Source organism: Polypterus senegalus, chromosome 3 (genome assembly GCF_016835505.1).
Source record: "Polypterus senegalus isolate Bchr_013 chromosome 3, ASM1683550v1, whole genome shotgun sequence".
NCBI lineage: Eukaryota > Metazoa > Chordata > Cladistia > Polypteriformes > Polypteridae > Polypterus > Polypterus senegalus.
In genome coordinates this window covers 155645010-155659968 of record NC_053156.1, presented here as the reverse complement: position 1 = coordinate 155659968, position 14959 = coordinate 155645010, and the positions used below count along the sequence as shown (strand labels likewise).

At 40.5% G+C, this 14959-nt stretch overlaps 1 protein-coding gene across 1 annotated transcript in view; it reads right to left on the bottom strand.

Moving 5' to 3' along the window:
• The window catches only part of si:dkey-12h9.6 (macoilin), a 69828-nt gene that overhangs the window by 21021 nt on the left and 33848 nt on the right, over window positions 1-14959 (bottom strand). Inside the window, exons 4-5 of the mRNA XM_039748120.1 lie at window positions 5000-5123; window positions 3824-4002 (exon numbers count right to left, since the gene is read on the bottom strand). Of these exons, the coding sequence (XP_039604054.1) occupies window positions 3824-4002; window positions 5000-5123 (303 nt within the window). The remainder of the gene's footprint in view (window positions 1-3823; window positions 4003-4999; window positions 5124-14959) is intronic.

Genomic DNA, 14959 nt, shown 5'->3' with positions numbered 1-14959 from the left:
ATATATATATATATATATATATATATATAATCTTCATTTGGATCTTGATCTTTGTTTGTCCGTCAATGAATTAGAAGAAGAAGCACTAGATGGCAGTAGAGAGACAGCTAAAACATAGGCATTGCATTAAGAATCTCCTCCAGGCTTATACTATTAAAGACTGTAGTACTCCAGTCACACCTCAAAACACAGACATTCAAACTAAACAAATTGTTGTGCTTTAAATTAACTAAAGAGATCTTCATTTAGATCTTGATCTTTGTTTGTCGCCGAATTCCACGCATGCGTAGACCACCTTCCAGTTTAGTACGTTGTTGTTACTCACGGATGTCAACAGTGTGCAGGAATAATTAAAGGGGTGGTGGACAGTGTTACGCTGGTTAGCTCCTGAGGCCTGGTTAGAGAATGAGATTGCCGAAGATAAAAGGTACGTGCCTATGTAACATATGAATGAAAGAAAGACAGTGGGTAAAATCAATGACAATGTAACAGCACGTTCCGGAAATTATTATTGTTACGTTGTAGCCGGTGAGTGCTGGGCTTGCTCACATGTCAGTGAAGTGATCCCTATTTATGCTTTCAAGAGCCTGGATACCTATGTGTCCCCCTTTTATAACCATTGCTCCGTGTATATTGCCTTACTCTTTGGATTGCCACAAAGCAACCTGCGAGATTGGAGAAAGGTTGAGAAGACATCGTGAAAGGAAACGATAGCGTCATGAAAACGAGACGGACTGTGAATGGACAGAAGCAGAAATGCTCCCACACCACCACATAATTACTATTCGGACAGTGATTCCGAGTAGGCCGTTCCTATCGAATCAATGTCCAAGGGTTTTCTTTTGTAATTTTGTTTCCCTTATAAAAAATCATAATGCTGTGCGACGAAGGGCCCAATTCACGACTGGCAGCCGCGTTTAAACAGGGAGCCCTTCACAGACAACTTTAACACGCACAACGTAGTTGGGCACACATGGCTAGTATATATATATATATATATATATATATATATATATATATATATATATATATATATATATACAGTAATCCCTCGCTATATCGCGCTTTGACTTTCGCGGTTTCACTCTATCGCGGATTTTAAATGTAAGCACATCTAAACATATATCACAGATTTTTCACTGGTTCGCTTTCTGGACAATGGGTCTTTTGATTTAGGTTACATGCTTCCTCAGTTTGATTGCCCAGTTGATTTCATACAAGGGACGCTATTGGCGGATGGCTTAGAAGCTACCCAATCAGAGCATGTATTGCATATTAACTAAAACTCCTCAATGCTATAAGATATGCTTCCCGCTGTGCTTGTTTGCTTTCTCTATCTTTCTCTCTCTCTGCCTGACGGAGGGGGTGTGAGCAGAGGGGCTGTTTGCACAGAGGACACGGACGCTCTTCTACAAAATGCCGCTTTATCGCGGTGCTTCTGTATACTTAAAAGCATGTATTGATTTTTGATTGTTTGCTTTTCTTTCGGCGCTCTCTCTGACATTCTCTGCTCCTGGCGCTCCTTTATGACGGCGCCCTTTGAAGATAAGATATGTTTGCTTTCTTTTAATTGTGAGAAAGAACTGTCATCTCTGTCTTGTCATGGAGCACAGTTTAAACGCTTGACTAAAGGGTGTTATTTCATGTCTAGAGGGCTCTAATAATGTTAACAGGGTGGGAGAGTTTATAAGGGCTTAAAATATATAAAATAACCACACAAACATATGGTTTCTACTTCGCGGATTTTCTCCTATCGCGGGGGGTCTGGAACGCAACCCCCACGATCGAGGAGGGATTACTATATATATATATATATATATATATATATATATATATATATATATATATATATACACACAGTGGTGCCTCTGTATATGTCTGCTTTGGAATAAGTCTGGCTTGGTATACGTTCTGTTTGGATGTGAAAACTTTTGCTTGGTATAAGTCCTTTGTTTGGAATATGACTCGTGTGCTAGAACATCGCGCGCTACCTTTGTTTACCTCTCTCGAGACAAAGCCATGACTGCCCACGAGTGTAAGTACGCCAGTTGCTAGCATTCAGTGAACAACCCGCGCTATAACTCTCTGTGAATTTTCATGTGATTTTGTGTTTTTTCACGTAAATTTGAATTGATTGTTGAAAAGTATGAAGGTGGCATGCGTATCCGAGACTTGGCTGCTGCATACCGTATGCCGAGAACGATGGTATCTAAGATTGTGAAAAACAAAGACATTATTAAAAAGTAAAGTGAGGTTAAATTTTCATTTATTTCAACTAATTGCTTTTGTATTTATGTATTTTAGTATTAAGCAGTGTTTAAATTATTTTATACAACCACATCAATGTATAATATGCCACTAACAATAGGATTTTTTTCCATGGGAACAGATTAATCATTTTCCCTTTATTTCTTATGGGAAAACTTTGTTTGGTATATGTCCTGTTTGGTATAAGTCAAAGGATCTGGAACAGATTAAGGATGTATACCGTATATGTATATTTAGATTAACAGTCCAGTATGCCAAAGTAAGCTTGTACACATTACTGAGCACCTTGTAATAGCACCTTATTGCATGTATTGTTTCTGTAGCCGAGGATCAGACCGCCAAGGTCCCCGCCTTCGGCCACCACCCAACTCACACTGCACACAAACTCCTTGGGGCCTCCCATAGGTGGTGGACTCAGGATTGGGTCACTGCTTTTTGCAGATGATGTTGTCCTGTTTGCTTCATCAGACCGTGATCTTCAGCTCTCTCTGGAACGGTTCGCAGCTGAGTGTGAAGCGGCTGGGATGAGAATCAGCACCTCCAAATCCGAGACCATGGTCCTCAGCCGGAAAAGGGTGGAGTGCCCTCTCAGGGTTGGGGGAGAGATCCTGCCCCAAGTGGAGGAGTTCAAGTATCCCGGGATCTTGTTCACGAGTGAGGGAAGAGTGGACCGTGAGATCGACAGGCCGATCTGTGAGGCATCTGCAGTGATGCGGGCTCTGCATCGGTCTGTCGTGATGAAAAAAGAGCTGAGCCGTAAGGCAAAGCTCTCAATTTACCAGTTGATCTACGTTCCTACCCTCACCTATGGTCATGAGCTATGGGTAGTGACCGAAAGAACGAGATCGCGAATACAAGTGGCTGAAATGAGTTTCCTCTGCAGGGTTTCTGGGCTTTCCCTTAAAGATAGGGTGAGAAGCTCAGTCATCCGGGAGGGGCTCAGAGTAGAGCTGCTACTCCTCTGCATCGAGAGGAGTCAGATGAGGTGGCTCGGGCATCTGATCAGGATGCCTCCTGGACGCCTCCCTGATGAGGTGTTCCGGGCACGTCCAACCGGGAGGAGACCCCAGGGAAGACCCAGGACATGCTGGAGGGACTATGTCTCCCAGCTGGCCTGGGAAAGCCTTGGGATTCTCCCGGAACAGCTGGAAGAAGTGGCTTGGGAGAGGGAAGTCTGGGCCTCACAGCTTAAGCTGCTACCCCCGCGACCCGACCCCGGATAAGTGGAAGAGGATGGATGGATGGATGCTTGTATTGTATAAAATGGAGGTTAATTAAATAATGGAGAAGGTTAAACTATTAGTTCATGCAAAAACTAAAAGTAATTGGGAATGTTTCATGAATATTGACATACAGTAGTTTGTTTTCTTTCAATAATAAAAGGTGAATGTGTTCATGATGAATAAGTATTTTTTAAACATTTTGTAAATTGAACAAGAGGTTGTGACAGAAATTATAATTAGAGAGCTTTTGCATCCATAATCTGCTCAACACAAGACAATCAGTAAAAGAAAGAAAACATTCAAAAATATTGTGTTTTACTTTGATGACTTACTTTCTTTACAGTCAGATTCATATCTTGGGTATAGGTGCAAGCCTGGAGGTAAAGCCTGTTGCAGTAACTGCAGTAAGAAGTAATTTTCTTTCCTAACTACTTTCTGTATTCGCAGTTTAATAATGCTGGTGAAGTAACAAGTTGCATCAAATCCCAAATAGACCACAGGATACCCAATACTTTGAAAGAAGAAAAAAAATATGGTCATTTTATTGTATACAATACTGAAAGAACAGTAATATTCCTTATTTTACACATATTGATTTGTTTTTACTACATTTTTGGAGAGACTGACAGGAACATATCCATTTACGTTTAAGTAGGTTCACACAATGGATGAAGGAGTGGTTGCATGTATGTTGCAAGGACTCTGTTTGAGTAATGTGATGCCTGTGGTCCCTACCTGTGGTGTGTCAGTCAGAAAAACTAAGATCCAGTTACAGGTGGATACTGGCAATTCAAGGTGTCCCAGGATTTCCGCCAGCTATGTTGGATGAATGGGGTTAAAGGCTAAGCTATAGTCTAACCTGAAAATTGTTCAAGAGGCGCTTGTACAATGACTGACCCTGTGCTCTCACCACAAAAGGTCATTTAAAAAGATAACATCCCTTTGGGGATTAATACAGTGTGTCATATACCAAATAGTCTACAAAAAGCATACGTACGTAAGCATTCCAGTTGTCCAGATGCTCCAGGGCAGAGTGAAGGACAACAGCTACCACATGGTCAGCTGACCTTACTGGGTGTTAGGCAAATTGCAGGGGATCAACAGTCCATGGTATGACAGAGTCAACAAATTTTAAAACCATTTTCTCTAGGCAATTCATGGCAACTGATAAGTGCAGGTGGTTTTGATTCCTATCTGTGTGGAATATGCATGTTTGTATTGGTTTTTTGAGGATATTCCAGCCTCCCCCTACAACTCAAACATATAAACTTCATGGTAGTTTACATCTCTAAATTGGCATACTATAAGTGAAGTTGAAAGTGTGTCCTATGGTGAACATCTCTTGTCTTGAGCTGGTTGTTTACTTTTGTTAAATGCAGCCAGGATCGACATAGACTTATCTTTGGTGATCTACTCAGTGCTTTTTACAATTAAATAATAGACAGGCACACCAAAAAACAAACAAACAAAAAACAAACAACAAGCAAATGCTAGCTTGAACTTCTTACCAGTGTGCTGCAAACAGGTGAGACAAATTCACATAAGAATTTTTCAGATCCTTAAACCTGAGAGCTGCTTCAATATATATAAGAATTATCCACAGCAGTACTGTAGACAAGCAAAGTCCTCTTTCTAAAAAAAATACAAATTTCAAAAGAAAATATGTTATCAAATGGAATCTAAGAAGTAAAATGATTAATTAATTTGTTAAATTATATTATACTGTATTTAAAAAACAAAACTGCATATACGTAAATGCAATATTATCATAAATGGTACTGTCAATTCTGCTTGAAAATCTTCATAGATTTTCCTCAGATGCAGGATATTGTCACAGAAGCTTTTTTACTAAGTGCAACAGATTACTGTTTCCATCCTTAACAGATTGCTACAGTAAAAAATATGTTTTGTGTGTGAATTATTTTAGGGTGTGCTGAGCATGTGGAAGAAATCTGCAAGGAGAAAACTACCGGAACATCGCTAGAAATACTGGAGCCTCACATCTTCTCCTGGATAGTCATGCAAATTTATAATTAAAAGTGCTCAGTGAAAATGCTCAATAATGACTTTATCCCAAATACTTTATCAAATCCTTGAACTGAAATCTGGTCTGTTTCAGTAACAACATTTATTTCTATAGCACATTTTCTTACACATAATGTATCTCAAAGTGCTTTATATGATGTCAAAGAAATAGTTACAAAAAAAGAAAAACAAGTTAAATTAGGCAAGGATAACAATGAATAAATAATAAAAAAAACCAATATGATCTTACATAATATACATATATATTTAGTAGAAGAGTAGAGTCCTTATATATAATATTGCATCTTAAGTCTCTAAAGATTAGTCTGACGATATAAGATCAGATTCACGTGAGGACAGAGAAAAAAAAAATGCTGTCAATTGGAGAAAAAAAAAATCTGCAGGGGTTCCAAGGCTAAATGGCTGTCCAGCCCTCACTGGCCATTTTACTTAACATACATGATCTTAAGTCATTCCTCATTGTTTACAGGCTTTGTCCCATTAGATATGATGCAGTAGAGAGCTTAGAACAAATAATATTACAGAATTTGCACTGGTTAAAATAGTAAATGTCTTGCAGATTAGTGCAGACATTGGCCATATTACTGTTCTTGTTCTCTTAGACCTGAGTGCAGCATTTGACACCATAAACCACAGAATTCTTATAAATAACCTCAGACAATGGGTGGGTCTCTCTCATATTGTCTTAAGCTGGTCTTATTTAACAGGTAGAAAATTCTTTGTTGGTTGTGGTGATTGTAGTTTGGAGGACCTTAATATTGTATGCTGTGTACCACAAGGATGGATCTGCTGCTTTTTTCAATCTACACACTTCCATTATGCTCATTTAATGTTATTTTTTATCCAGTTTCTTTGGTACAATTTAATTAAACTGAATTGAATTAAACTTTATTGCCAGAGAGCATGGTTGCTGGCAATCCTGGTTTTATAGGTGTACGTATATTATTAATAGTAAAATATAATTGATAGTAGAATATGTAATGTGCTTTATGATCTAATCATGGCATTAATTATAATGGCAAAAAATAATATAGTGCACAAAAACACATTAAATACATAAAACCATACAACAAAGTACTCTCAGTGAACAAATTATTATTATGCTTATCCATACAATTATCTAATCAGCCAATAATTTGGCAGTAGCTTAATACATAAACTTCTGTAGATACACGTCAGGATGTTCAGCTAAATGTTAACATCAAACACCAGAATGGGTAAAAAATGTGGTCTCAGTGATTTTGAGCGTGGCAGGATTGTTGATGCCTATAGGACTGGTTTGAGTATTTCTGTAACTGCTGCTCGCCTGAGATTTTCATGCACAACAGTCCCAAGAGCTTACTCAGAATGGTACTTAAAACAACAAACATCTAGTGAGCGGCATTTCTAAGGAGAGAAACACCATGTTGATGAGAGAGGTCAGAGGAGAATGCCCAGACTGGTCTGAGCTGACAGAAAGGACACAGCAACTCAGATCATCACTCTGTACAACTGGTGAGCTGAAAAGCTTTCAGAATGCACATGTCTAACATTGAGACAAAGAGGCTACAACAGCAGATCACCACTAGTGGATTCCACTACTGTCAGCTAAGAATTGAAAGCTGTGGCTGCAGTGGGCACAAGCTCATCAAAACTGGATAGATGAAGACTGTAAAAACATAGCCTGGTCTGATGAATCTTGAATTCTGCTGAGAAACACAGTGGCATAATTTGGTCTTCAGTGTTTCTGAGGCCAACAAATCAAGTGGTTGTATTCATATTTTCTGTTTTTAACATTGTTAAAAATGATACACATTCTTTTGCAGCGCTGTCTTGTTTTACCTATGGATGCCATCATGTTGGAGACTGGTCGGTAGCATGTAAAACCACATTGCAGGTAGATGGTTCTTGAAGGTCGTGCATCTCACTAGTCACTAATGCTTCATTTTAAAAACAACGTGTTCCTACTGTAATTGTATGCCATCGAGTATTTCAGTATTGTTGCTGACTATGTACTGTATGTCCCTTCATGAACCATGTCACAGAGCAATAGTTGTCTCATACTGGTTTTATGAACATGACAATGAGTTCAGTATTCTTCAGTGGGCTTCTCAGACACCGGATCTGAATCCAATTGAACACTCTTGAGGTGTGATAGAAATGGAGATTTGCGGCATGACTTTGCAGGTGACTAATCAGAAGAAATTGAGTGATGCAATCACATCAACCTGGACAAACATCTCAAATGACTGTGTGGAATACATGCCACAAAGAACTGAGGCTGTTTTGAGAGTAAAAGGAGACCCTACCTAGTATTAGTAGAGTGCTCCTTCTAATTTGCTTAGTGAATAAATAATTTTGCACTGGAAATCCCTACAAAACAAATATTTAAACGTAAACACAGATTAGGTTGGAGGAAGCCATTTGTAGCTTTGGAGACCCAGAGGTGAATCAAATGATTGTATACACGGTGTGAATGTGCACCATAAGATGTACAGTATACAATGAAAATATACTGCTCAAAAAATTTAAGGGAACAGTTTTTAATCAGAGTATAGCATCTATTCAGTGAAACTTCTGGGATATTGATCTGGTCAGCTAAGTAGCAGATGGAGTTGTTAATCAGATTCAGTTGCTTTGGTGTTAATGAAATTAACAACAAGTGCACTAGAGGGGCAACAATGAGACAACCCCCAATACATGAATGGATTAACAAGTGGAGGCCACTGACATTTTTCCCTCCTCATCTATTCTGTCTGTTTTTTCACTAGTTTTGCATTTGGCTACGGTCAGTGTTACTACTGGTAGCATGAGGCGATACCTGGACCCTAAAGAGATTGCACAGGTAGTCCAACTTCTCCTGGATGGCACATCTATATGTGCCATTGCCAGAAGGTTTGCTGTGTCTCCCAGCATAGTCTCAAGGGCATGGAGGAGATTCCAGGAGTCAGGCAGTTACTCTAGGAGAGCTGGACAGGGCCGTAGAATGTCCTAAACCCATCAGCAGGACCGGTATCTGCTCCTTTGGGCAAGGAGGAACAAGATGAGCACTGCCCTATAAAATGACATCCAGCAGGCAGGCCACTGGTATGAAAGTCTCAGGCCAAACAATCAGACACAGACTTCATGAGGGTGGCCTGAGGGCCCGATGTCCTCTAGTGGGCCCTGTGCTGACTGCCGTGGAGCTCGATTGGCATTTGCCATAGAAAACCAGAATTGGCAGGTCCACCACTGGCGCCCTGTGCTTTTCACAGATGAGAGCACATGTGACATACGTGAAAGGGTCTGAAGAGACTGCGGAGAATGTTATGTTGCCTGTAACATCATTCAGCCTGACCGGTTTGGTGGTGAGTCAGTGAGGGTCTGGGGAGGCATATCCATGGAGAGATGCACAGACCTCTAAAGGCTAGAAAACATCATCTTGACTGCCAATAGGTATCGGGATGAAATCCTTGGACCCATTGTCAGACCCTGTGCTGGTGCAGTAGGGGTCCTGGGTTCCTCTTCATGCATGATAATGCCCGGCCTCATGTGGCGAGAGTATGCAGTCAGTTCCTGGAGGATGAAGGAATTAATACCACTGACTAGCCCCCATGCTCGCCTGACCTAAATCCAAAAGAACATCTCTGGGACATTATGTTTCGGTCTAACCAACCCTGCCAGGTTGCACCTCAGACTGTCCAGGAGCTCAGTGATGCCCTGGTCCAGATCTGGGAGGAGATCCCCCAGGACACCATCCGTCGTCTCATTAGGAGCATGCCCTGACACTGTCACGTGCACATGGGGGGCCATACAAACTACTGAGTACGATTTGGAGTTGCTGCAATGAAATTTCGGCAAAATGGACTAGCCTGCCACATCATTTTTTCACTTTGATTTTCGCAGTGTGTTTAAATTCTGCCCTCTGTAGGTTGATAATTTTCATTTCCATCCAATGATGTGGCATCCTTTCATTCCTAACACATTACCCAGTCCATATCAGTATAGATATCCAGCAGAATTTTTTTCCCTTTGAGATCTGATGTGTTTTCAAAGTATTCCTTTGAGTTTTTTGAGCAGTTTATTAAAATAACAGATGACAGCACTTTACATTATATGTACTGCTGTGGCCACTGGCATACATAAACAGGTAAGAGTAATTATTTATTTATCTATGACATTATAAGTCTGCTTTTCCATTTCTGGGTTTCTAGGACAAATTTGTATCCTGTGTGCATACCAGTCAGTCGAGTGCTTTGGTGGAAAGTACTTTTTTATTATTCACATTTGTCTTTTTAGTTAGTTGCAATCTAAATGCTTACAGAATTACTTTTTATTCAACTCTTTACTATTATCGGTATTGACAGAACAAATTCTTACACTACATTTCTAATTATTATGTACACATAATGTAGCATATAAAAACTGAACTTAAATCTAATCTACTATTACACACATTTTATGTAATCATGACTAAAATGAGTTGCTTCAAAATTATAAAATAAAATATATACATTTACTACTCCCCTTATCATTTTAAGTTAGTAATGTTTTTGTTAACTGATTATCATGTTCAGTGAATTACATACATAAATAAGATATATCCATATTTTTACTAAACCCTTGATAACTATCATTACATAACTTGCATTAATTGATCATATTCACTTAGTGCATTGCTCTAAAGACTACTTTAGATAGATAGATAGATAGATAGATAGATAGATAGATAGATAGATAGATAGATAGATAGATAGATAGATAGATAGATAGATAGATTATTAATCCCAAGGGGAAATTCACATACTCCAGCAGCAGCATACTGATAAAGAACAATATTAAATTAAAGAATGATAACAATGAAGGTATAACAGACAGATCATTTTGTATAATATTAACGTTTACCCCCCCGGGTGGAATTGAAGAGTCGCATAGTGTGGGGGAGGAACGATCTCCTCAGTCTGTCAGTGGAGCAGGACAGTGACAGCAGTCTGTCGCTAAAGCTGCTCCTCTGCCTGGAGGTGACACTGTTCAGTGGATGCAGTGGATTCTCCATCATTGACAGGAGCCTGCTCAGTGCCCGTCGCTCTGCCACGGATGTCAAACTGTCCAGCTCCGTGTTTACAATAGAGCCTGCCTTCCTCACTAGTTTGTCAAGGCGTGAGGCATCCCTCTTCTTTATGCTGCCTCCCCAGCACACCACCGCGTAGAAGAAGGTGCTCGCCACAACCTTCTGACAGAACATCTGCATCATCTTATTGCAGATGATGAAGGATGCCAGCCTTCTAAGGAAGTATAGTCAGCTCTGTCCTTTCTTACACAGAGCATCAGTATTGGCAGTCCAGTCCAATTTATCATCCAGCTGCAATCCCTGCACACATTTACCTCTGATGATCACGGGGTCCACGAGTGGCCTGGGCCTCCTACAATCCACCACCAGCTCCTTGGTTTTGCTGGTGTTCAGTTGTAGGTGGTTTGAGTCGCACCATTTAACAAAGTACTTGATTAGTTTCCTATACTCCTCCTCCTGACCACTCCTGATAAAGCCCACGATAGCAGTGTCGTCTGCAAACTTTTGCACGTGGCAGGACTCCGAATTGTATTGGAAGTCCGATGTATATAGGCTGAACAGGACCGGAGTAAGTACAGTCCTCTGCAGCGCTCCTGTGTTGCTGACCATAATGTCAGACCTGCAGTTCCTGAGACGCACATACTGAGGTCTGTCTTTAAGATAGTCCATGATCCATGCTACCAGGTATGAATCTACTCCCATCTCTGTCAGCTTGTCCCTAAGGAGCAGAGGTTGGATGGTGCTGAAAGCGCTAGAGAAGTCCAGAAACATAATTCTTACAGCACCACTGCCTCTGTCCAAGTGGGAGAGGGATCAGTGTAGCATATAGATGATGGCATCCTCCGCTTACACCTTCTCCTGGTATGTGAACTGCAGAGGATTGAGAGCGTGGCGGACCTGTGGCCTCAGGTGGTGAAGCAGCAGCCACTCCATGGTCTTCATCACATGTGACGTCAGAGCGACAGGCTGGAAGTCGTTCAGCTCACTAGGACGTGATACCTTTGGGACTGGGGTGATGCAAGATGTTTTCCAAAGCCTCGGGACTCTCCCCTGTTCCAGGCTCAGGTTGAACATGTGCTGTAGAGGACTCCCCAGCTCCAACGCACAGGCCTTCAGCAGTCGTGGCGATACTCCATCAGGACCTGCAGCTTTGCGGGCACAAAGTCTCCTCAGCTCTCTGCTTACTTGGGCTGCTGTAATTGTGGGTTGGGAGAAACTCTGTCCTATGCTGGTATCTGCAGCAGGATGGGTGGAGGGTGTAGTACTCTGAGGTGAGAGTGGGTTAGGGTGGTCAAACCTGTTGAAGAAGTTGTTCATCTGGTTTGCTCTTTCCATTTCTCTCTCAATGGTGGTACCCCGCTTCGAGCTGCAGCCAGTTATGATCTTCATCCCATCCCACACTTACTTCATGCTGTTATTCTGCAACTTCTGCTCCACCTTTCTCCTGTACTGCTCCTTCACCGCCCTGAGCTGGACTCGGAGTTCCTTCTGCACACGCTTGAGCTCATGCTGATCACCGCCTTTAAAAGCCCTTTTCTTCTGGTTCAAAAGGCCCTTGATGTCACTTGTAATCCATGGCTTGTTGTTAGCATAGCAGTGTACTGTTCTTACTGGAACTACAATGTCCATACAGAAGTTGATGTAGTCATTAGTGCAGTCAACAACCTCCTCAATGTTCTCACTATGTGATCCATGCAGGATATCCCAGTCCGTAGTTCCAAAACAGTCTCTCAGAGCCTGCTCTGCCTCAGGGGACCACTTCCTAAATGAGTGTGTGGTTGTAGGTAGCTCCCTTACTCTTGGTTTGTAGTAAGGCTGAACCAGAACTAGGTTATGATCTGCTTTCCCAAGCGCAGGCAGCGAGGTGGCGCTGTATACGTCTCTAACGTTTGCATACAGTAGGTCTATAGTCCTATTTCCCCGGGTGTTACAATCCACATACTGGGAGAAGGCAGGTAATGTTTTGTCCAGTGTCACATGGTTAAAGTCTCCAGCGATTAGCACAAGCGCCTCAGGGTGATGTGTTTGTAACTTATCAACCACGGAATGGATAACGTCACCCGTTATCTCCGTGTTCGCCTGAGGAGGGATGTAAACAATAACAACAATGACATGTCCAAACTCTCTGGGCAAGTAATAGGGACGCAGACTTATAGCCAACAGTTCGTTGTCCCTGCAGCAAGTGGAGATTTTAACATTTACATGTCCTGAGTTACACCATCTTGTATTTACATATAGAGCGAGTGCTCCTCCTTTCTGCTTTCCACAGGCTTGTGTCTCTGTCTGCTCTAACTGTGCTAAATCCAGGTAGCTCCACGTTAGCATCTGGGATGTTAGTTGTTAGCCACGTTTCACTAAAACACAGCAAACTGCATTCTCTGTAGGTCCTGACATTTTTCACCAGTGCAGCCAGTTTGTTGATCTTATTTGGTAGTGAGTTTACGTTTCCCAGGATCACAGAAGGCACCGAAGGTTTGTCTCGGCGTGTAAAAATCCATGTCCAAGCAGTAAAAGTAGTAAAAAGTGTCCAGGGAACGAGTCCACATAAAAGAAAGTGGTAGGAGTGATCAGTGAAATAGAGAAAAACAAATTATTTCTCTAACATTCCATCACATTGTTAATGATGGTTAAGTAGGGGTTAGCAAGCAGATATTATTTATAAAGTCATTCATGCAAATATAATAAATTAAACTGCTTTAGTTTCAATTTGCCCTAGGTTACAGTTTGTATAGTTTATTCAGGAACATTTCATTAGGCTGCCTTGCAAATGAAGAAATACCCAAGAGCCATACTAAATGCAACATTTCTTTTACTCTATGTGCCAGGTAGTTATTTGAATATAGTGAGCTAAAAAGCGCAGGTGGGGTTTTATGTAGAACAAAAAAACCTGAATTTGAAACAAGGTCAGTGTCATACTTCAGTGCTTCTTCTTTGAGTTTTAGTTCAAATTAATGCGTGACTGATTCTTTCACAGGCCCATTAACAATGCTGAAACAATACACTTATTCATTTGTGACATCTTGTTCTTGAAAGACAACTCTATAATTTAATTCACTAATATATTTAGTTAATTGTTTTTTTGATAATGCATTTAAATGTCAGTTACCTAACAAATCAGTAGCCAATCAAGGATTATTGAATCAGCCATTTACTGTCACATGCTGCAGTGGTTAGCACTGCTGACTGACAACTGCATGCGCCTGAGTTATAGTTCTGTCAAACTTAATTTTTGTGTAGGTTCTTCACCATGTCCAACAAAGGCTTTCTCTAGACATTCACAATTCCGCTCACATCCCCAAAACATGTATGTTAGGCTACCTGGCAGTTCTAATTTGGCACTATATATGTGAGCATGGATGTGTGAGTGAGTGCCCTGTGAGGGACTGGCAACCAACCAAGGGCTAGCTCCTGCCTTATGCTCGATGTTATTAGAATAGCATTTGGCTCCCTGAGACTGTGTAACAGAAAACATGGGGCAAGAAAATAAATGAGGGGATGGATTTAGAAAGCAGAGTTAATGTCTAAGAAGATGTATTCAAATGAGAACTAGAATTTAATGAATCAAAAGTGAAGTTTTTTTTTTGTACTGAAATATCAGATGTCATGTTTACCAATTTTTTAAGTATAGTAATTGAAGCATTATGATTTGAGCCTTAGCAGCTTACTGAAACTGAATCAGCAATGGATTCCACAACGTTCCAGAAAATACTTGAGCAGAATGAGAGGCCATCTGTCACAAAGCTAAAGAAAATTAATATTGCCACAGGATGCCCAAGGAAATTCACAGCAGAATTACACTCAAAGATTTTCAAATGGCTGTTTCAAAATCCAGATATAAATTCTGTTTTAACACAGTGGATGGTGCTTAAAGTGAACTTTACTTGAAACAAATGCACATGAACATTTGCCACTGGAAAAGTTCTCTGTGCAAGAACTGGTAAATATTCCTCCCAGTGCATATGAGTAACTCATTGAAACTCATAAGAAACACTTAAATTAATTGTTTTTTAATTAAAATGACACCCTATATTGAAGTCAGTGATGCATGAATACTTATTCCAGCCAAAGGGATTCTACTTATGTTGTTTCTTTTTAAATAAACAATTACAAAGTACAGTCATTCAAAGTTATTTGTTGGATTACTGTATTTTACCATAATATATTAATAAAATTGAAATGAAGATCAGTTTGAGTATGTTGGCATATATTAATAGGTTCAACACAGCCCATCACTGTTTACACATTTACATACAGTACACATGAACTGCAAAGTTTTCTACAAAGAAGTGGGTCTTGCAGTGTGTTATTTTTCTGCACAGAGAGGGTTCTACTTCACTCTGTCACTACTAGGACAGGGTCTTGTGTCCTGTAAACATGTACTGGATAAAAGCAG